This window comes from Theropithecus gelada, chromosome 1 (assembly GCF_003255815.1).
Source record: "Theropithecus gelada isolate Dixy chromosome 1, Tgel_1.0, whole genome shotgun sequence".
Lineage (NCBI taxonomy): Eukaryota > Metazoa > Chordata > Mammalia > Primates > Cercopithecidae > Theropithecus > Theropithecus gelada.
The window spans coordinates 137,859,190-137,883,322 of record NC_037668.1 but is presented as its reverse complement, the minus strand read 5'-3'; the positions used below and the strand labels follow the sequence as shown (position 1 = coordinate 137,883,322).

At 43.1% G+C, this 24,133-nt stretch overlaps 2 protein-coding genes across 2 annotated transcripts in view; both read left to right on the top strand.

Annotated features, from left to right (window-relative positions):
- ZNF678 (zinc finger protein 678) overlaps positions 1-24,133 on the top strand; it is a 99,511-nt gene that overhangs the window by 70,030 nt on the left and 5,348 nt on the right. Inside the window, 1 exon segment of the mRNA XM_025398370.1 lies at positions 20,233-20,359. The gene's annotated coding sequence lies outside the window, so the exon portion shown is untranslated.
- Positions 2,411-23,298, top strand: LOC112629839. The gene is given in 8 exon segments (XM_025393557.1): positions 2,411-2,578; positions 5,341-5,427; positions 18,957-19,010; positions 20,233-20,359; positions 21,142-21,235; positions 23,078-23,201; positions 23,204-23,228; positions 23,231-23,298. Coding segments are annotated over 8 exon segments (747 nt in total).

The window sequence follows — 24,133 nt, the reverse complement described above, 5'->3', positions numbered from 1 at the left end:
AAATTGGATTGTTAATTCTGCTATTGAGTTGGAAGAGTTCTTTGTAAATTTTGATATTAACCTCTTACCAGATACGTGGTTTGCATACACTTTTTCTTAATCCGTAGATTGCCTTTTAAGTTTGTTGATTGTTCCCTTTGCTGTGCAGAAGCTTTTTAGTTTTACATAGTCCTATTTATTTTTGGTTTGGTATTTTGACTTTTAGTGTGACAGCCAAAAGATTACTGCCAAGGCTAATGTGAAGGAGCATTTCCCCTATGTTCTCTTCTAGGAGTTTTATAGTTTCAGGTTTTACATTTAGAGCTTTTATCAATTTTATGTTGATTTTGTGTATAGTGTAAGGTATGGGTTCAATTTCATTGTTTTAAATGTGGAAATCCAAATTTCCTAGCCCCATTTACTATTTTTTAATTAATTAATTAATTTACTTATTTTTTTGAGATGGAGTCTCACTCTGTCACCCCAGCTGGGGTGCAGTGGTGTGATCTCAGCTTACTGCAACCTCCGCCTCCCAGGTTCAAGTGACTCTCCTGCCTCAGCCTCCCGAGTAGCTGGGATTACAGGCACGCACCACCACGCCTGGCTAATTTTTTTTCCCCAGCACCATTTACTAAAGAGACTATCCTATCTGCATTGTATCCTTTTGGTGCCCTTGTCAAAAATTCGTTTACCATATATTTTTAGATTTATTTCTGTGCTCCCTATTTTTTTTTCCACAGACATATATATATATATTTTTTTTCCAATACCATACTGTTTTGATTACTATAGCTTTGTTAGTGTAGTTTTAAATCCAGAAGTGTGTGCCTCAAAACTCATGGGCATTTATGGCCTAATTTCACAATGATCATAGGTTACTCTGATTTCCACATACCCAGTGTAGTTCACCAGTCTTGTTGTGCCCATGAATTGACTTGGAGAAGAACAAGTCTTTAGAATACCTGCCAGGGTCATCATCATCATTAAGGGAGGACCCATCATTTTTTCACAAGCCCTGGTGTTACTCTCGCTCACCTCTCAGTGACTATTTCCTGTCATTGGCCTGGACGTTCTGGCACTTTGGATCCCCACTTTGGATCCCCACCTGGACCAAGCCCGTGTCTTTTGTACTGATGACTATACAGTCCAACAAGAAACCAGTACAGCTTTCCAAATCCCTCTAAGGTGATCAACACCCTATAATATCAACTCAAGTAGGGCATAGAAGGGATTCATCCTGTTACATATGACAGGATAGAAGGGGGTTTTCTGAAACCACTATCTTACCTTTTAACTTCCCAGTCTGGCCCTTTTTCAAGGCCAGGGAAAGGAATGGAGGCTTATTGCTGATTACCACAACCTCATCAATGCTATACTTATTAAATCTCTTTACATCAGACATTGTCACCATCTTGGAAGAAGTTCAGAATTCCTCTGCAACTTGGTTTACTGTTATTGACCTGGCAAACATGTTTTGTTTTGTCTCAATTTGTAGAGAAATTCAGGTGCAGTTCACTTTTACATTTAAAGGCCAAAGATACATTTTTATAAAGCTTCCAATAGGCTACCTCAGTAGTCCTCCACTGGCTCATGATCTGTATAGAGAGGACCTAGCTGCCCTCTGACTTCCACCTGTGGCATTATGTGGGTGGTGTCCTTCTGGGTGATAACCCAAAGGAAGAGGTAAAATTGACCCTTACATTGAGAACCAACCTCATGACCCATGGGGATGGGCCATCACCCTACACAAGATACAAGGGCCTGCCATCTCCATCAATTTTGGGGGCTATATTTAGATTAAGGAAGGCAGACAAACTTCACAATCAGCATCCCTGAAGCTTCTCACTCACAGGGTTCTTTTCTTGGCTAAAGAGGCCCAGCACATTGTTGGCATTTGTATCTTACTGAGATAACACATTCATCACCTCTAATGCTTTCTAAGATGCATCAGGCCGCTCACAAGACATTCACCTTCATCTGTGTTCTTCTCAAGAAGAAGCTGTAAGAGCTGCCCAGTGGTTAGTCCAGGAGGCTCTTCCACTAGTCCCATGGGGAAAGGACTTGCAATGGTAGGTAATAGGTTTCAATAATAATACTTCTTGACTCATGGAGTCTTTAGACTACTCACTCTGGGTCTTGACTCCCAATGGGCTTTTGGTGTATGCCTGTGGTTAATATATGCTTCTCAAGACACAGTTGGTTGCAGTTTATCTGGTTCTCCCTGAGACCAAGACACTGACAGGATTTGAATTCATCTACTGAAAACAGAGATGTACATTGTGCCTTGGATCTAAGAACCCTATTCTAGAAAACCAGGTGCGGCTACCAAGCATCTTTTGTCAAATGGAAGGAATACTTGCAGGACTGAGACAGGCCTGGAGTTTCAGGTGTTTCTGTACTTCACAAGACTGTCAGTTTCTGTCCCTCCGGCATGCCAGAAGATGATCAACAACCAGAGACCATTTTGCCTTTAGCTAGTCGGGTCCTTTCCAGCAGCTGGAAAGCTACTGCACTGCTGCAACAGGGGTGTACCTACTTTATTGATGGACGTGCAGAGGTGCCCAAGTCACATCTGGATGGGCAACATCTATCATCCAGTGTCAGATAAACCCTTCCAGCTGCAGAAAAAGGACCACTCAGTATGCAGAACTGATGGCCCATTTCCACTAGGTCATGAGGTTGGTTCTCAAAGTGAGGGCCCATCTTACCTCTTCCTCTTGGTTATCTTTTCATCCTCCTGGTTGGTGAGCAGTCTGCCATGCAAGGCCAGTCTGAAACCCACATCTTCACCAATTCTGGGGCCATCACTAATGGGTAATCACTGTTTGGTGGTCACAAACTGGAAAATTCATGGTCAGGCACTGGGGGGTACCTCCCTTTGGTGGAACAGTGCTGATATCTGTGCCACACAGTCTATTTTTATTCACTGTGTCTAGGCTCACACCAGTAAAGTCCTGCCTCTCAATATGACAAAGCAGATTACCTTACCTACGTCCTTACTGTGAGGGTGACGGCATGGGCTGGCGCTTGCCCCGGGCACCCTCAGTCCTGCTGCTGGATCATCTGGTTAGTGGCTTCTGACTCAGAGGACCTTCATACCCTGGAGTGCAGTGGGCCTTCCAGTGATTCCCTTGACATAAGGGGCATGGACAAGGGGGTGGCTTATTTTTATTTGGACAATCTTTTTAAAGTGTCCTTGTAGACCGCACTGGAAGCAAGTCCTATTAGGCATTTGATTTGCCCAGCCTTTCCCTTTTCCAGAGCCACCAAAGTCCGCTTGCCTGAGGGCCATGACTAAAGTGATAACCTTTTTTTTTTTAATCCTGTTTGTCCCATTCTGCCTGCTTCTCCTGATCCGTATTACAAAAAACCAAGTTTGCCAAGTTCACTAGGGTTTCTAAGTTTTGCTCCGGGCCTAAGGCGAACTTTTGAAGTTTTTTTCTAATGTCTGCAGCTGACTGAGTGATAAACTTATCCTTTAAGATTAGTTGGCCTTCAATAGAGTAAGGTGACAGTGAGGTATGCTTCCTCAGTGCCTCCCTAGTCTCTCCAGAAAGGCAGTAGGATTTTTTTCCTTTCCCTGTGTTATAGTGGACATCATTGAATAATTCATAGGCTTCTTCCTAGTTTTCCTTAGTCTTCTAGCACTCAAGTTAGCAAATGTCTGCAGCACCAATATCCATGTTCTGATTCTGCGTCCCAGTGAGGGTCTACACTGGGAACTGCCTGCTGGCCTTTGGGAGAATTGTTCTCTTTCCTCTGTTGTCATCCTGTCATTGACCTGACTGAGATACCAGAGATCACCAAACTCTTGGGCTGCAGTTACGGTGGCACTTCTCTCATCTGGGGTTAGTGTCTGATTTAGCAGTAACATATCTCTCCATGTCAGATCAAAGGATTGTCCTAACCCTTGTTAGCCATCAGGGTTATCTGAGAATTTTCCTAGGTCTGTTTTAATTTGTTTCAAGTCTGAGAGGGAAAAAAGTACATGCACTCTGACTGGGTCGAATTCTCCTCCCACCACTTGGAGGGGGCATAATTTTGGAATATTGGCACTCTTTGGTTCATTGTTTACCCCTTTGTTTATCTCCTTTTGGACTGTTTGGGTTGAAGGGAGTCCTTATTAGTCGGGGAAGGAGCCAGGGGAACGCTGGGGTAAGGAGGTAGACTCTGAGGGCTTCCTGAAGGGCACAAATTACACTTTTTACATAATTACGAGTTGTCTCTTAATGAAAAGAAAGTTTGAACATATGGCACTTCACTCCATTTGCCCTCTTTTCTACAAAAGAGGTTAGCTGTAAGATGGTGGTATAATTTATACTTCCCTCAGGAGGCCAGGTTTCTCTCCCTTGAAGAGGATATTGTGGCCAGGCAGTGCTGCGGAAGAATATAAGTTGTCTCTTTCTTAGTGTCTGAGGATCAAATTGTCCCAATTCTCCAGAATACATCTTAGGGGCATTTTTGCCTTGGAGGCAACGTTTCCCATCTGAAAAAAGGACATAGGGATGCAGCACCCCTAGTCATTTTCCGATGAGCATTAGTCCTAGAGCGTACTCTATGGTCTTAATGCTTATTCCTTTCCAGGGTGCATAACCACCCATGGACCTCTGCTTATCGAATTAGTTATGCTTACCGATGTAACAGTCCTGCACCCATTTTCCTGCCTTTCTTGACCACAAAGAAAGGGATCCGGGCTGCTGGATTCTAATGGTCCTTTACCAGTGTGCCCAACATTGCCTTTGCACTCAGGGATGAGTTCTAGAGCTCAGCTGGGTTCCTGAGTATTTCATAACAACCCAATTGCCCCATCAAGGTTCATTCCCATAAACAACAGTTCGTATGCAAATTCATTTCAGAGAGGGTGTAGGTAACCTTTTGAGTCAGGATTGAGACAGAGTTTTTGCCCACTAGGGCCTTTGTCCTTCTTTTCCTTTGTAGGAATATGCTCTAATTATTGATCTTAAACTTTTTGTTTCCCTGGATTAAATCCTTTTGGGTATGAAATATGAGAGATGGATCCTATTTCTCCTATGTGCCTTTTTCCTGTGAGAAGGAGAACGAGGAGAAAAACATGGGCTTTCTGGGTTTTATGTGCTGAAGTCCAGTTGTTAAACTTCTGGGCACTATGTTATCCTTCCAATAGTATTGACTTATGTAGGATCACTAGGCAAAGCTGTGAGAGAGATAATTCCTCTCTTGGCAGATGGATTTCGGGAACACAGTAGAAAGACGTTTGCTCATGGATTTTGGGAACACAGCAGAAGGACGTTTGCTCATTGCCCTCATTTGCCACTATAGGAATGTGCACCTCACTTTAATTTACTCAATTCATTTTCATCCTGATCTATTGTGTTGTTGTAGACCCAGTTCCAGTTGTTAAAGTACTGGGTCATCAGTTCTAAGGCCCTGGCCAAGGAGCCAAGGCTTGGAGATTGTATTGCAGGGGGGGTAAGCTGGGTAGAAATTGGGGGAGTAGAGCATGTTACACAATGGGAGAGCAATCTTCCTAGCCATTTACAAACTTGGGACCCTGGCAAGGGTGTTGGGGAATGGGTCCCACATAACTGCCTGTGTCAAGAGCTGTGTACCTAAATTGAGAGGGCCACCAGGGGAAAGACTCCCTGGGTTCATAGCCTAGTGCCTAAGGATGCAGCGTAGAGCTTTCTTAGATCCCTTTGGAGATACAAATTTCTCTAATACTTGGGAGAGGAAGTGAAAGTGTGATGCATTAGTACCTAGGAGGCAGGGATCAGAGGAAGTAGATTCAGAGGTAAGGAGAATTTTGGGGTACACTTTCAAGAAAGTAATGGTTGGGACCCAGGAGGTATGGGTCAGTAGGACAGGTAGGGGTGCACACATGGGCGACTGTTGAGTAGAGGCTTCTGGCTATGCCATGATCTTGACCGGCCAGTGCCGGGAGTTTGGGACAACAGCTTTCTGCCTCTAGTTGGCCCTCGGCTTTCCCCAGGAATATTGTGAAAGTGGAAGCTGGTTCCAGGGAGACCAATACTCCCAACTCAGAAGGGTTGGGGGTTGTTAGAAAGCCTTTTCCCAGAAAGCTTAACACTGAGTCTTAAGTCCAGCAGCCATGCTATTCATGTTTAACTGGCCGACAGGTGCCCGATATTTTCCTCTGATTCTAAGGAAGGATAGGACAGAATAGCAAGTGAAAATGGTTCGATATTACTCACCGCTTTGGAGAATCCCCGTACAGGCCACCAAATGTTACTGGTAGGTCTTTGTTCTTAGAGCTCCCAAGATGGTAGCAGGCCTCTCCCAAGATGGCAGCAAGCCTTTTATTCTCTGACCTGGGGTTCTTGGCCTCATGGATTCCAAGGAATGGAACCTTGGGCCATGCAATGTGTGTTATAGCTCTATTAGAAGCTGTGGGTCATGGAAGAGAACCGTGGAACCCAGAAACTAGTGTTCAGCTTGATTAAGACAAACCCAGGCACTTAGCCATGCAGGAACAATGGTGAGCCTCTAACCCAATAAGGAGTGGCAATCGGCACCTCACTGGACCAGAAGTGTGGCAGACACTCTGCCAGATCGGGAGAGGTGGAAGTCAGCGGCGGGCCTGGCATAGCAGTCAGCAGTGGTGGACGGCAAAAGAAAGCTCATCTCAAATCGGAACAAACATGGACCAGAAGAGTATGCAGTTGCAAGATTTGAGTGAAAACAGAGCTCTCATACAACGGGAGGGGACCCAAAGGGGGTTGCCACTGCCAGCTCAAATGCCTGGGTTTATATCCCAATTGTTGTCTCTCCCCCTGTGCTCTCACGCAATAGATGATTGACTATTTCTTTACCTTTCACTTTTAGCCTAATTGGTATTTTAGTGAGCTCTCTTTACTACCTGATTGGTCGGGTGTGAGCTGAGTTACAAGTACCGTGTTTAAAGGTGGGTGCAGTCACCTTCCTTAGCTAGGCTTAGGAATTCTTCATTGGCCTAGGAAATCCAGCTAGTCCTGTCTCTCACAGAGAGGCAGAGTACAGCAATTATAAGGCATTGAACTCAGTGCTGCCCTGTTACAGCAGAAAACCAAACCAAACCAAACTCAGCTGACATCCACCCATGGAGTGAGCATTTAAACAAGCCCTAGCCAGAGGCGAATTTCTGATCCCATTAGTCAGAACTTGAGTTCCCAGAAGCCTTGCGGCTGTGGGCTAAAGTGCTCTAGGACCCTAAACAAATTTGAAGCAGTCTAGGCCACAAAGACTGCAACTCCTAGGTGAGTTCTAGTGCTGAACTGGGCCCAGAACCAGTGGACTAGTGGGGCACATGGCCTACTGATACATGAGCTAGGGCAGCTAAGGGAATGCTGACATCACCCATCCCCTAACCCCAGGCTTCACAGCTCATGTCTCCAAAAAGAGACCCCTTCCTTCCACTTGAGGTGAGGAGAAGGAAAAACGGGGAGGACTTTGTCTTGCATTTTTGTGTACCAGCTCAGCCACAGCAGAATAAGGCAGTGGTCATAATCATGAGGCTCCCTTTACAAACCCTAGCTCTGTCATGACATTTCTATACACACCCTGGGCCAGAGGGAAACCCACTGCCTTGAAGGGAAAGACCCAGTCCTTGCAGAATTTAGCTGCTAACTAAAGAGCCCTTGGGTCCTGAATAACTAGCAGTGATTCCCAGTTACTATACTGAGGACTTTAGGTGACACTTTGAGACTTGCTGGCTTCAGGTGAGACTCAGCACATTCCCAGGTGTGGTGGCTACAGGGTGATACTTCTGCCTGAGAAAAGCAGAGGAAAAAGTAAAGAGGATTTTGTCGTGCATGTGAGGCACCAGCTTGGCCACAGGGAAGTATAGCACCAAGTGAACTTATGAGGTCCCTGATTCCAGACTTGGTTCGTGTATGGCATTTCTGGACCTTCCCTTGGGAAAAGGGAAACACCCTGCCCTGAAGAATGAGCCCCAGTTTGGGAAGCATTAACCACAAGCTGATTGAAGAGTCTGAAGGGAACATTGGTGGTAGTATGGAAGTACTCTCCATGGTCTGTGATGGTGGTAGCCACAGAGTGAGGCTCTTCTGCCTTTGGAACAAATTGAGAAGAGAGAGAAGGACTACATTTTTTGGTTTGAGCACCAGCTCAGCCACAATACAATAGAATTACAGATAGATTTCTAAATGACTTGACTGTAGTCCCTGGCTTGTGAACAGCACCTCTGGACCTTTCTGGGGCCTAGCAGAACTTACTACCCTGAAGGGAAGAACACAGGCCTGGCTGCCTATGGTACCTGCTAATTTTAGAACCCCAGGGTTTGAGAAAACATCGGTGGTAGCCAGGGAGTGGTTCCAACAGGCTTTGGGTGAGACTCAGTGCTTTGCTGGCTTCATGTCTGAGCCACTGCATTTCTAGTCATTTTGGCCACAGGGGTGCTTGTGTCACCCTTCCTCCAGCTCCAGGCAGCTCAGCCCAGAGGCAGAGACTCTGTTTTGGAGAAAGTGAGGGAAGAGAACAAGAGTCTCTGCCTGGTGATCAAAAAAGAAAAAAAAAATCTTAATTCTCCAAGTTGAATATGTAAGTGAAGACATTATGCTCTCCTTTTTATAAAGCACTTAATTTAGAAAACTTTTATATGTAATTATTTTCTTTGAAATGTATGCACATCATTTAAAAAGCTAAATATGTCTTTTGTCATTTAATTTGACTCAGGTGTACCTTTATTTTAAACCTGGAAATCATTGTTTTGAAATACCAGTAGCAAAAGGTAGAGCACCCTATTCCAGAATTTCTTTTGGAGAGTAGAGCCTACCTTCAGCAGGACCTGGCTCCAAGTTCCAAAACTATCTTATGTCGTGAAGAAATAGAAAATTTGTATTTCTTTTGAATATAGGCAATTCAATTTTCTGTTGACTAAGCCAAAACACAGATGGCCTCCCCAGTTACCAGGTGAATTTAGGGTGAACGTGTGTGTGTGCATGTGTGTGTGTGTGTTTGTGTGTAGCAACATGCTGTTTTAATGAGCACCTGGGTGCAGGTGGGCTGAGGCCTGAAATGGAGTCAGCACCAAGTGAGGGTGGGGCAAAGGTTTTATAGTCTCCTATAAGCAGGAAGTGTCCTAGTCTGACATAACTGCTATGTTGTACCCGGATGGCCTTTCTAGATCCTCAGGGGTTCGTGTCTTCTGGCAGGCTCTCTTGCTGCTTCTGCTATCTTGCTGGCACACGCTGCTGGTGCAGGTAGCCTTGCACCTTGGGACTGGGCCTGAGAAGGGAGGAGTTACTCATCTCCTTAAGCTTTCAGGCCCGGGGGAAGAATCTTACATTCCTGTCTATTTGATTATAGAAAAGGGAAAACAGACGACTTTCTTAACAACTACTTCAGGCGTGACATAGGGGTGGTGTGGGCACCTTGGACAAAGAAAAACTTAATTTTGGGGGTATTCTGAAGAGATGGGTTGGTATCCATCATGTCGTTGTAGAAGGAGCATTGTCTGGATTGTCTGGTGATTAACTGTAGTTTCAACAAGAGTTTCAGTGGCTTTTATTATCAGTAGGATAACACACCAGAGAAACAGGAGGATCCAATGATGAAGATTACTGCCCCTACCAGTGTTTTAAATCCTCCTAAATTAGAGAACTACCCTCCTAGAAGGTTTGTTGGGTCCCATCCCTTCCAGGTTTGGACTGGTACATGGGCTACTTTTCTGATGTTAGAAGCGATTTCTAGAACCTCTTATCCGTTATCATCTGTGTTAAGATGGCGATTTAGAGATATTAAATTTACCACAGACTCCACTCTCTTCTGCTAATAAGTAGTTTCATGCTAGCCTGTTTTGACAAATTGCTGCACACATTTGGTTTTGTGGTGCTGAGCATTTCCGGGGCTGAGGCAGTTTGGTTAGTGATTATCTCTAGAACAGTCTGTTGTCTAGTTATTCTATTCAGCATATATATAGAAGTGCAATAACCCCATGAACCATCCTCAGCCCAAGTGGCAGGACCGTAATATTCGATGATCCATTGCGGAGGTCATTTGTCCCTTTGCCATCTTTTGGCTTTCTCCTACCTTTAAGGATAGTTTTTCTTTGTTTAGGTTATTATATACAAGGACTGCAAGGGTGCTGCCCGCTGTTAATGTTTTGGAGGAAGGAGTAGTCTTGGGGTGAGCTTGACCCTGGTGCGATGGACCCAGTGGGGGAGTCTTTGGACTCTCACTGCAGTTGGTGTGCTGAATATCACAGTGTAGGGGCCTGTCCACTTTGGTTGTAGCTTTTGGTGAGGGTCGGGTTGGCAGATAAACCCCGTTCTTTCCACATGAATGAATGTGAGTGCACTATGTGGAACGCATAACAAGAATTTGAATATATGTTGATCTGTTTTCTGGCTGCTAGAGTGAGAGCTCAAGTGAGGGTGATGAGTTCAGCTTTTTGGGAGGTGGTGCCTAGAAGGAGTGTATTGGCTTTAATAGTGTGTGGGGGAGGTGACTCTATAGCATAGCCAGCATGCCAGCGTCCTTGATGTAGTAAGGAGCTACCATTTACAAACCAAGTAAAGGAGGCATCTGGAAGGGGTTGATCTGTTAGGTTTGGAAAAGGTATAAGAAAGGTTTGAACAGTGTTCACACTGAAGTTTGAAGGGTCTTGGGCAGTTGTAGCTTCAGGTAAGACCATGGCTGTGTTTAGATGGGAGCTGGTTAGCACAGTGATTTGGGGGGTTTCTATGAATAGAGAATACGGTTGGAGGAGCCATGAAGCAGAGATGAGACTTAGTACACTGCGGTGAACTAGCATGTCTTTGATGTTATGGGTTGAATAAACTGTTAGGTTGACATGGAGAGATGGTTTTAGACTTTCAAGGGTGAGGACAGCAGCTGCTGCCAATGCTCGGAGGCAGGCAGGCCATCTGAGGACTGTGACTTCAAGCTGTTTAGAGAGGTAGGCAACAACCTGGAGGGTGGGTCCCTTAGACTGGGTTAGAACACCTAGTGCAACTCCATGCTGTTCATCGGTATAGAGGGAGAAAGGTTTGGTGAGGTCTGGGAGAGTGAGGACGGGGGCTGAAATGACAGCCTTTTGGAGTAGATGGAAAGGTTGGGTAATAGGCTGTGCAGGTTTTAAAGGCTCATGGAGAGGGTCTTTAGCAGCTTGGTATAACGGTTTGGCAAGTAAAGCGAAGGAGAGAACCCAGAGCCTAAAATATCCCACTAGTTCTTGAAAAGAGAATTTCTTGCTTAGTTTATGGAGGCCGGAGGCACTAGAGGAGGGATGTGCGGTCAGTTGTGAGCTCTCAGGTTCACGGGCTAAGAGCTAGGCCTAAATAGGTGACTGAGGGGGTGCATATTTGTGCTTTCTTAGGGGAGACCCAATACCCCTATTCTGCCAAGAAGTTCAAAAGAGAGAGAGAGTATGGGTGTCGCAGTCTCTTTGAGAGGGGGTACACAGGAGCAGATTATTAACATATTGAAGGAGAGTGGACAGTTTTAGGGATAAGGTAGAGAGGTCATGAGCAAAGGGCATGTCCAAAAAGGTGGGTGCTCTCTCTGAAACCTTGAGGTAGTACACACCAGGTGAGCTGACATGAAAGGTGGGTGTCAGGGTTTTCCCACGTAAAGGCAAAGAGGTTTTGGGAATCAGAGTGTAAAGGAATTGTGGGGAAAAAAACCATCCTTTAGATTTAGAACAGAAAAATGGGTGGTATTGGAGGGAATTGTGGAAAGTGAAGTATATGGGTTAGGAACTGCTGGAAAGCTTGGTTAATGAGCCTGAGGTCCTGGACTAAGCGATGAGCTCCTGGCTTTTTAACAGGTAGAACTGGTGTGTTAAAAGGGGAGTTTGTTGGGTGGATGGGTGACTGGCGAGGAGGTGAGAAATGATTAGGCCTACAAGAGCTGCTTGGGGGATGGGATACTGCTTCTGTGATAGAAACTGGGTGGGCTCTTTAAGGGTAATGCGGACGGGGATGTGGTGTTTTGCGCCTAAACAGTGGGGTTAACTACAGATGGGGGATAAGGAAAAGTTGCATGTTTTAACGTGTCAGGTTGGAGGAGTAGAAGAGAGTTAGGAGTGCCAGAGGAGTCTAGGTGGATGTCTTGGGTACTATGGGGAACATGGAAGTGGAGAGTAATGTGGAGTTTTGAAAGGATGTCTCTGCCTAGGAGCGGAGTTGGGTATGAGGGCAGGACTAAGAAAGAGTGAGTGAAGGAAAAGGTGTGTAGGGAGCAGAAGAGTGGAGTGGTTACTCGGGGTTTGGAGACTTGTCCACCAATTCCCACAACAGAGACTTGGGAGGAGTGGGTGGGTCCTGAAAAATTAGGTAAAGCAGAGTAGGTTACCCGGTATTAATTTAAAAATCATACTGGCCTACTTGCCACCATCAGGGTTACCACTTGGCTCGGATGAAGCGATGGTAGTTTCCGGGATGTCCTTTCCAGGGCACCATCAGTCTTCAGTGGCAAGGCCAATGAGATCCAAGCAGGAGGTTTTGGCCTGCTTGGGAAGGGATGGGGGCGGTCCTTGCTGGGGCCACTCAGTACAACTTCCAGTGGGGTCCTCTGCAGAGGGGCACAGCCTTGTGGGCTTACCTGGGTGTGGGCATTGTCTGGACCAGTGGCCTTCATTGCCGCACTTGAAACAGGTGCCAGGTGGAGGTGAATTGCTAGGAGGCTTCTGTGTGGAGCTGCCGCCCCATGGGCCAGCAGGGGGTCCCTGATGGCGGAGGCAAGCATTTGAAACTCTGCCTGTTTTTGCCTTTTACTTTCCTCGTCATGATTGTTAAAGACTTTGAAGGGTAAATTAAGAAGATCTCACCGTAGGGTTTGAGGGCCGTCATCAAGCTTCTGAAGCTTGCACCAAATATCAAGGTTGGATTGGGAGATGAACTGAAGGTTTAAAATAGTGGTTCCTTCTCACCTGGATGGGTCTAGGTTGGTATATTTTCTCATGGCTTCAGTTAAACAGGGAGAAAAAGGGCTGGGTTTTTGTCAGGACCTTGGGTGACTTCTGAAAGATTTTCATAGTTTACCACTTTATGGGCACCCTTTTTGAATGCTGCAAGGAGACACACAATCATGTCTCAAATGCGGCGTCCAGAGGCCCTGTCTTGATAATCCCAGTGGGGGTCCTGCTTGGGGACTGCCTCTGCACCAGTAGGCTGGGCAGGAGTCTGGTGATGAATTGTATCAGTATGCGCCTGAGCTAGGGTGCAGATAACAGTCCCAGTCTTCTGGTGAAGGGTGGAAGAGAGGATAACATAGAGGTCATGCCAGGTTACTTCGTAAGACTGGGTAAAATACTGAAACTCCGTAATATAAGAGGCAGGGTCTTCTGGAAATGAACCGAGTCTTTTGTTAATTTGAGAGAGATCAGTGAGGGAGAAGGGAACATGAACTCTAATAATACCTTTGCTTCCTGCTACTTTCTGAAGGGGGCATTCTAGCACAGGTGCTGAAGTAAGGTTGGGGCATGCCAAAGTTGGTGCCTGAGCGAGTATGGGCAAGAGAGAAGGAAGAACCTGGAAGTGGTTCCTGCTGAGGATGTGAAGGGGGAATGGGGGTTAACAGGCAGTGGAGGATAGATAGGGGCATAAGGTGGTGGGATGGGTTTACAGGCTTCAGGAGAGGGCGGTGAGAAAGGAGAATGAGTACAGGCAATGCTAGAATTGTCCTGAGGGAGGATGGTGTAGGAAAAGAAGTGGATACAGCTGAGTGGGAAGATGGCTGAGAAGACAATGAGGAGGCTTGGGGGGTTAAAGAAGACGGTTGAGAGGAAGAGGTAGGGGCTGGGAGGGGTGGACAGCAGTCTGCTGGATCTAACAAGGAAAAAGAGGTAGGGTTGGGAGGAGAAAGGTGATCAAGGCGGCAAGAATGGAGGAGAAGGATTTGAACAGGTGAGCAAAAATTGCAGAGGTCGGGTTGTACTCTGAGTGCAAAAAGGCCTAGACATAAGGAATTTCTTCCAATTTTTCCAGTTGTCGACAATAATTGCTTACGTCAGTTAAAATTGTTAAGTTGAACATTCTATTTGCAGGCCATTTGGACCCATTATCTAATTCGTACTGCAACCAGGCTGTATTGCAAAAAAGACAAGGCGCTTAGGGCGGATATCTTGACTGAGGCCTAAGGTTTGCAGGTTTTTTATGAGGCAGCCTAGAGGGCTGTTTTTTGGAATGGAAGACTGGGAGTTTCCCATAATGGAGGGTAGGCTTGGGAGAACAGGGAAAAGGAGACCATCCTGGATGACCGGAGGGAGATGATAAAAGGAGCGATCGTCACCGCTGCCTTTTTTGTCCTGGAACAGGATCACATGACTTGGAGGCGTCCTTGTGAGACCAGATGATCAGCAAGTACCTGGCACATGCCAGAGCCTTCTGGGACCAACGTTGGATTTTCGGACTGGAGAAACCAAGAGAGGCCATGCAGAGTTTCCCCTGCTAACCAGGCTCCCGGGAAACTTACCAGTAGGCGAGATCAGTGACCAATGTGCATGCAGAGAGAGGCGATTGGAAGCTGAGGAGCTTCCTTTGTCCGGCTGCTATGGCCTGCTCTCCAGGGTAGAGGGGTAGGGTCCACAGGGGACGCAGACCTGAGCCCCTCCTGGGTCTCAGCACCAGATGTAAGGTTCTTGTATTGGTTGGAACCCCAAGAGTGTGCCAACACACAAGGCAGTGTGGACCAACATGCTGTTTTAATGAGAGCCTGGGTGCAGGTGGGCTGAGGCCTAAAATGGGGTCAGCCTGAACAATACCTATTTTTAAAAAGATTCTGTCTTCTACTTGAGGACTAGTTTTCATTACTTTTATTTTTGTTTTTGCAATCTGTTAGCAGATGACCTGTGATATATATCACATTGTGATTCAATTTTATGTTAAAAAAAAAAAAAAAAAAGCAACAGTTTTCTCTCTGTTCTACCATTGTGGAGAGTTTTTCTGGAGTTGAAAATAATTTTGTTTTTAGTTGCTTTTTAAACGCTGTCCAGAATTACCAAACATGGTACAAACATATAAGTTACCCACAAGGCTTCACTGTAAAGGGCCTTTCTTTTTTTGAGCGTCTAGTCACAATTTGCAATTGTACAGCAAAATATTGCACAATTTTTAGATAGAAGGGTCTCTCTGTTTGGAATCTACAGTTCTTTCAGAGCAAGTAGACCATATTTCTACAAAAATAACTTCACAAAACAACAACCAGGTATTCCAGTTCTTTCTTTTAATGCCCCTGGCATCTTCAGACCCAAAACTGAGTCAGAGATTATGGGGCCCAGAAACAATTGGGCTTACATCTGTGCATTGAGTAGGCATTAAGACCCTCAACTTCATTCCTTCTCCTGCTGTCCAAATGCCCAGGAATCTACAGAGGGCACCTGTCACATTCCTGCCCTTCAAAGACCTAAGTCTGCAGCTTAAACTTTTGAATGTAGGTCCTGGGGTTCTTCAGCATCTGTTAGAGAAGCCTCCATGAGGGCATATCTCCTCTAGATTTTCTCCCCATTCTGTAGCTCCCAGAAATAGTAAACCAGGTTGACTCTGCCTAGAGTCCACACAGAGGGGCTGTCATTTGCCTAAGATGCAAAATAAAGGGCTAGACTTTGAACTGAGGATGGATAGAAAACTCAGGGGAGACATCTACCTTGTGAGACATCAACATAGACTTTGTAAAGTCCCTCTTTTGGGGTGGGTTTCTCCATGTTTTGTAGATTTTGTCCAGTGACCTGCTGCAGTTGTACAAATAGTAAAAAGTAGAGCACCCTGTCTCCGAGTTTCTTTTGGAGAGTAAAGCCTACCTGCAGCAAAACCTGGAAGAATCTGTAAGTGTAAACAAGTACCTTAGCAATGAGAGGTCAGCACCACAAAACGTCCAGTCATGACCACAATTACACCTCATCTGTGAACTCTTACTGGAGTAGGATAGTTTTATCTTTCCTCTTACCCAAGAGTTAGCTGTTCAGAGACAGGTAGTATCCAATATGGTTGGCTGCTTTACAAGGGCAGTTTAATTTACTTTCCTGGCCTCATAGAAGTACCTTGAATTGGTCCTGCCTGATTCATCATGGGGACATCAGCCTAGGCTTACTGGAACCCGTCTCATCGGCATCCGAGATTCTATGAGACATTTAGGGATGTCCTGTGAAGACTGTTGATGGGGTATTCTGCTTTCATCTCAGTGGAAGAGAAATAAGGCATCTAGGGTTTGTTTCTCCCCTCATAGAATGAATCTTCTTGGTTGGTACCTAGATGGGGGCTTCTTCAGTTTCCTGGTACTTGGATGAAGAACCAAGAGGAGATCTGGAGATGCAAACTAATGTATAGACCAATTGCCTCCATTTGGTATGGCTATTAGAAAAGCAAATGGAGCTGTCATGGCTCCATCATGCATGAACTTTCAGTCTAGAAAATGTAGGTAAATGCTTGAATTTGGAAGTATGTGGCCAGTTTTTTAAAAAAGTAGAGATATAGGTGCACAGGGAACTTGGGCTTCATTTGAGCTCCTTACTTCCCTAATGTTATTGTGAGTTCTGATGTCACTACCTGAATGGCCATTCTTTTTTTGTTGTTTTTTTGTTTTTTTGTTTTTTGAGACAGAGTCTCGCTCTGTTGCCCAGGCTGGAGTGCAGTGGCAGGATCTCGGCTCACTGCAAGCTGCAAGCTCTGCCTCCTGGGTTCATGCCATTCTCCTGCATCAGACTCCCGAGTAGCTGGGACTACAGGCACCCGCCACCATGCCCGGCTAATTTTTTTGTATTTTTAGTAGAGATGGGGTTTCACCTTGTTAGCCAGGATGGTCTCGATCTCCTGACCTCATGATCCGCCCGCCTTGGCCTCCAAAAGTGCTGGGATTACAGGCATGAGCCACCGCACCTGGCCTGAATGGCCATTCTTGAACAGAATTATTAGGAGGAGGAGGAGGAGAAGGAGGAGGAGAAGGAGGAGGAGGAGGAGGAGGAGGTAGTAGTAGTAGTAGTACAGCAGTGGTGGTGGCAGTAAATGCTTTTACCTTCTTAGGAATAAAATATTTAGCTTCTAATATATTAGTGCCAGAAAATTCTAAAGGTTTATGTTATATTTATTGTTACATTACAGAATAGAGAATTGGCTTAAACAATTGAAATTACACAAACTGTGAAAGTCAAGTTTCTTGTGGGCAGCCTTAGGAAAGACATAACTGAAAATCAGCCAGTGGTATAAAGATGTGAAGCCCAGGGTCCCAGCCCTGCCCAGATTCACGCTCTTTGAAACCTTGTCTAAATATGTTTCCACCCTGGAATTTGCCCTCACAGAACTGATTAGGGGAGATCAGAGGTTTCAGTAGCTGCTCTTGCTGCCTCCCCAAACCTGGTTCCCACAATTTCCCCAAATCCAAACAGATAAATGGGAGCCAAAGACTATATTTTGGGGCCTTAATTTTTATTTTTTAATTAAAATCTGTGTTTCTAAAAACATTTTACTCAGTAACCTGTTCTCTATTTCTTCGGATCCAGTAGTTGTTCTCCAAGTTATAAAACAGTAAATATAAATACAACAATAAAAAGTTCCTCTAACCTATATGCCACACTTATTTCTGTGTCTCTTCCATCTATATTTAGCTTTATTTTATTCCTTTTTTTTTTCTTTTTTTCTTTTCTTTTTTTTTTTTTTTTTTTTTTTTTTTGATGGAGTCTTGCTCTGTCACCCAGGCTGGAGTGCAATGGCACAGTCTTGGCTCACTGCAACCCCCGCCTCCTGGGTTCAAGCGATTCTCCTGGCTCAGTCTCCCAAGTGTGGGATTACAGGTTCCCACCACCATGCCCAGTTAATTTTTTGTATTTTTAGTAGAGACGGGGTTTCGCCTTGTTGGCCAAGTTGGTCTCGAACTCTGGACCTCAGGTGATCCACCCGCCTCAGCCTCCCAAAGTACTAGGATTACAGGCATAAGCCACCACGCCCGGCCTATACGTTTTATTTTTAAAATCAGTGATAGATAAATGGAAAAAGAAATAGAAAGAGTATGCCCTGTATTCACATCCTGGCAATTATGAGACACTTCACATCTACCTCCCAGGGTTTTATGAAGATTAACTCACATAATGTGAAGTTCCCCGCATAGTGTTTTGTAATGTACTTCCCAGCACATAGTACATGCTCCATAAACATTGCATTAATGTATATGCACAAGTTGTTTCCCAAATGGAGATTTGCTCAGACATTGTGGTCCTCTTTAAACTTTAAAGGGCTAGCAGATAATGCCATGTTTCAGAATTGTGACTGGTGGTCTTCGCTTTGGACCAAAAATATTTGTATTGGGCTAAGAGTATTGTGTAAAGGGACTCTGTTTGTTGTGCCTGTAGTTTTCTACCTAAGTGCTACTCGTGATGGACCTAGGAGGAGCAACATTAACATGAACAGGGACTTCTTACAGGAGTCAGTTAATAGACCTCTTCCAAACCTACAGAATCACATTACTTAAAGTGGGGCTCAGAATAGCAAATGATATATGCACATTGAAGTTTCAGAAGCAATGCTTAGCTAAGTGGCTCTCAGCCCAAGCCTCCAATTAGGATCACATGTCCAGTTTAAAGAAATACTCTCACTTGTACCCTCCCCACAGGTTCTGTCTATTGGTCTGGGTAAGAACATTGTTGTTTTAGTTTCGTACCCCATGTGATCCTAAGGTAAGGCCAGGGTCAAGCATGAGGGCCCTTAGATACATTTGAGAGAGTTGAGTTCAGCCTTTGTTCCAGAGGAAGGTCACAGGGCCTGCTCTCCTTTGGTTTGGTGTGGTCAAGTCAGTGCAGCCAATATTTTTATTATTGTAGCCAAAATTGCTGGCTTCCATGGGACAGAAGGGCACTTGATGGCAGGAAAATGAAAACTCACATTTTGACCTTTATGTAGGAGCTCATTGTTCCTGTCTTGTATGATGAAGAAACAGGAAAGTAGCTTTTTCTGCATTTCAAGGTCCTTCTGCCTGTGTGTGTGGTCATAGCAGGTGAAGGAGTTGTGCTGACATCTCTAAAAGCATATTCTCAAGATGTGTGATTTGTCCAGATAATCTCATCTGAACAGAAATCAGAAAAAGAGGAAGAAATGGCTGGTTCTCGGGTAAATGAGTACTAGGTCAGGGGCTGGGTCAGCTGTTTCTCCAGAAATGTCATGTGTTTAAAACTTGCAGACTTTTATTTATATATTTGTAATGTTTCTGCCTAATAAATTTATTTCAAGTACTTTTTAAATTTTTCTTCTTATGATAGTCAAGGGGCTCTGAAAAATATTTCTTTCCTATATATCAATGTTTTATATCCATTCAGGCTTTTTAAGTGCCATAAGCAATCTTTACTATAAATTTTTGACCTGCAAAATGAATGTTTCTTTTGTATCTGTTGAACATGGGAAGGTGTGGATGCCCAAGATTCCCACTGGAGATGGATTCGGGTCCTTGGATTAGTTAAAAGAAAGTTGATGGAATTTTGCATGAAACTGATGTTTCTTTATGATTAGATTCAGATTTTGCCTTCTTGACCTATGCTGTTATAGCAATAATGTTGTAACCTCCTCCTGTGCATTTTTACACGTGATACCAGTTTTTTCTGTTACAGTTGGTGTTAATTTTATTCACTAGGTTAAGATGATTTCTGACAGATTTCTTCACTATAAAGCAAATTAGTTTTCTCTGTATTATTAAGTACATTGGGGAGATTTAATAACTGATGGGCATGAACCATCACATTTAATTTGGAAGTTCTCCTTCTTAGATTGTTTGACCTTGGAAAATGAAGGCTCTTATTTAATGGTCAAATGAACTGAGATAAATGCAGGCTCTGCCACTTAATGTTTGGCAGAATATTCTCCTTGGTTCAGAAGCATTGGCATCACAGGTGAACTTGTTCAAAATTCAGAAAGTCAGGTTTCAGCCCAGACCTTCTGAATCAAAATCTACATTTTAAACAGATTTCCAATTTCTTGTCATATGCATTAAAATCTGAGAGGCACTTCAGATGATTTTTCCTTCTGAGAAATTTATCCAACTTATCTTGTGTAATGTAAATATAGCTGTCCAATATGTAATGCCTGTATTGGCACCCTTATTTTTATACTATAACGCTTAACAAAAGTATAGCATCTACACTGGTTTTGTAAATCTTATGCCATCCTCTTTCCTTAGAGTTACAGAATGCATTTGAGAATCTTTGTGTTTTAAACAGTATCTTACTGGACAATTTATGCCAGAAAAAGTTCACTTTACTCTTTTCAATTCAGTTGGAGTCAAATTAAGAACTCTGCCCATGGCACATTTTGTAAATGTGTGTGTTTTTTTTCCCCCCAGGGACTATTGGCATTCAGTGATGTGGTCATAGAATTCTCTCCAGAGGAGTGGGCATGTCTGGACCCTGCCCAGCGAAATTTGTATAGGGATGTGATGTTCGAGAACTACAGAAACCTGGTCTCCCTGGGTGAGGATAACTTCAATACACAATTTATATTTCATACTATGAATTTCATATTTTTCACTCCTGAAATGTTACCTGAGAGTTTGTCATTTGCATGAATGAGTTTTTGATCTCTGCTTCTAAGGAAAACTTGGGAATTTGTTGGTGTAGAAAATAAAATCTTCAAAATGTTTCATCTTGACATAAATTTTAAGGTCTAAATTCTTCAGTCTAGATGACTGGTAATTCCAGAACTTTAGTGGCATAAGATACTGTTGCCCACACCTCAAAATCTAATTACACTACCAAGTTTTGATTCAGTAGTATTGGGTAGTGGAGCTAAGAACCTATACGTTTTTGGGAGACCGAGGTGGGCAGATCACCTGAGGTCAGGAGTTCAAGACCAGCCTGGCTAACATGGTGAAACCCCATTTCTACTAAAAATACAAAAAAAAAAAATTAGATGGGCATGGTGGCATGTGCCTGTAATCCCAGCTACTTGGGAGATTGAAGCAGGAAAATCACTTGAACCTGAGAGGCAGAGGTTGCAGTGAACCGAGATCACGCTATTGCACTCCAGCTTGGGCAACAAAAGCTAAACTCCATCTCAACAAACAAACAAACAAACAAAAAGAACCTATACATTTAAAGTCCTTTCTAAATATTGTATAGTTAATGTCAGAAAATAGTATTTTGGGAGTAATTTTCTAGAACCTTCTAAAAAATTGTTTTCCTACCAAGCACCGTACTAGGTTGGTAATTGGAGCGTGCCAGCAAGAGTCATGTTATTTTTTCTAATGAAACAGGTCTTGCTATGTCTAATCCAGACCTGGTCACCTGTCTAGAACAAAGAAAACAGCCTGGGAGTTTAAAGAGACAGGTGATAGTAGCCAAATTTCAAGGCAGGTAGGAGTAAATAAAGTAGATGACACAGGTTAGAGGCCCAAATGTCAAGGAGAAAGCCAGAAATGAAAATGTGGTTTGGGCAGTTCTGCTTCAGAAAAGCCTGAGTTTCTTTGTCTTCCTCTCACAGGAGCATCTTCTGCCCCATGCTCTTAAGTTCTCTAAGGATTCTACTACCATGAAGTGATTTTCCTTTGAGGTTACAGAGTGAAGCAAAGTCCTGTTCATGGTTTATAAGGCACTATATAATCTGACTGCTTTTCCATTGCTTTGTGGAACATAGGCATATCTACATATTTTTGAGGAACTCTATTTTATACCATTTAATTCTCTTTTTGCATCTTGTCTGAAATTTGTGAGAGTAGTGGTATATTGGCATTTGGTTCAGAAATCCCAGGAACACCACAAACATATGTTGTGTTTTCAGCTTTATGATTTTCTATCCTATGGAGGTTTCAAATGTGATTTTACAGAAGCTCATACTCAGTGATTTTATCAGAACACTAAATATAAGAAAATCTAAACTTATTTTACTTCAAAATTTTATTTTCTAAGTAAAAACTGAGATTGGTAATTTAAACTCTATGCCCACATTGTTACAGTATCAACAGTAATATAATTTAATATATCTACTCCCTACATTTAAAAACAATACTGTTTTATTAGGGAGCTTGGAAGATTGCTGAGCATATATTAAACTCCCACCTTTTACCTTATTTTTAAATAACTATATTTTAAATTTGTTTTTATTTACTATAAAGCTTACTGGGGTATACATACATATACATGCATGCATATATATTTATTTGTGTGTGTAACAACTCTTTTACAAATAAAAATTATGAATGTCCAACATAAAAATTTGATGTGTACACATTGTACTATAATTAACACACTCAAATTGATTTGGAGTGAGAATTCCTAATGTCTACTACCTTAGCAAATTTTAAGCCTACAAGACATTATTAACTGTATTCATGAAATTACACATTCGATCTTTTAAATTTGTTCATCTTAAAACCAAACAACAATTCTAGCACTTTGGGAGGCCAAGGTGGGTGGATCACTTGAGGTCAGGAGTTTGAGACCAGCCTGGCCAACATAATGAAACCCCATCTCTACTTAAAAAAACTAAAATTAGCTGGGCATGGTGGCGGGTGCCTGTAATCCCAGCTACTCGGGAAGCAGAGGCAGGAGAATTTGCTTGAATCTGGGAAGTGGAGGCTGCAGCGAGCAGCCACTGCACTCCAGATCCTGCCATTGCACTCCAGCCTGGGCGACAGAGCAAGACTCCGTCTCAAAAAAACAAAAACTGAAAAACACCTTCCCAATTTCTTCACTTCTAGGCCCTGCCAACTCCCTCTGTACTCTCTGCTTCTGTGAGTTTCACCGTTTTGGATTCTCTATACAAGTGAGATCATACAGTATTTGCCTTTTGGTGTCTGGCTTATTTTACTTAGCATAATGTCTTTCCAGTCCATCCATGTTGTTTAAATGGCAGAATTAAATTATTTTTATGACCAAATAATATTTTATTGTGTATGTAAACCATATTTATCCATCTAGTGTCTAAAAACATTTAGGTTATTGTCATATCTTGGCAATTGTGAATGATACCATAATAAATATGAGGATGCAGATATTTCTTTGAGATACTGATTTCATTTCCTTTGGTTATATACACAGAACTGGGATTGTTGAATTTTATACTTGTATCTTTTTCTAAGAGCCTTCATACCAATTTTTATAATGACTTCACCAATTTACAACTTTTAAAGTATACAGTACAGGATTTCTGTTTCTTCACATTGTGTGTTTTGTTTTGTTTTGTTTTGTTTGGGATGGAGTTTTGCTCTTGTTGCCCAGGCTGGAGTGCAATAGCACGATCTCAGCTCACTATGACCTCCACCTCCCGGGTTCAAGCAATTCTCCTGCCTCAGCCTCCCAGGTAGCCAAGATTACAGGCATGTGCCACCATACCCAGCTAATTTTGTATTTTTAGAAGAGACGGGGTTTCACCATGTTGGCCAGGCTGGTCTCAAACTCCTGATCTCAGGTGATCTGCCCGCCTCAGCCTCCTAAAGTGCTGGGATTATAGACATGAGCCACTGCTCTTAGTCCCTTTCTTCACATTATTGTCAAACCGTTATCTCACTTTTTAATATATATGTATTAGTCATCTTAAGTGTGAAGTGATATTTCATCATGGTTTTGATTTGTGATTGCCTGATGATTGGTGATAGCCCTCTGTATCAGAGGCATTTGTATCTGTTGGCATTTGTATGTCTTCATTGGAACAATATCTATTGGGTCTTTTGCCTGTTTTTCAATTTTATTATTAATATTATCATTATTATTGTGTTCCTTTTGATTTCTATGAGTTCCTCATATATTGTTGATATCTACCTTTTATTTGATTTATGGATTGCAAATATTTTCTCCCATCCTGCAGATTTTCTTATTTTATTGTTTTTCTTGCTGTACAGATGCTTTTTAGTTTCATGCAGTCCAACTTGTTAATACTTGCTTTTGTTGCCTATACTTTTGATGTCATATCCAAAAAATCATTGCCATAACCAATATCAAGTAGTTTTTAAAATATATTTTCTTTTAAGATTTTTAAGGATTTCTGTCTGGCATTTAAGTCTTTATTTTGAGTTAATTTCTTGGTATCGTGTAAGAAAAAAATGGTCTAATTTCACTTGGATGTAGATATTCTTTTTGCCCAGCATCAATTATTGAAGAGACTATCTTTTGTACACTGTGTATTCTTGACGCCCTTGTTAAAGATTCATTGACCTTATATGCATGGGTTTATATCTGAGCTCTCTATTTTGTTCCATTTTTGTATCAGTTTTCGTGTTTATGCCATCCTACTCTTATTACCATAGTTTT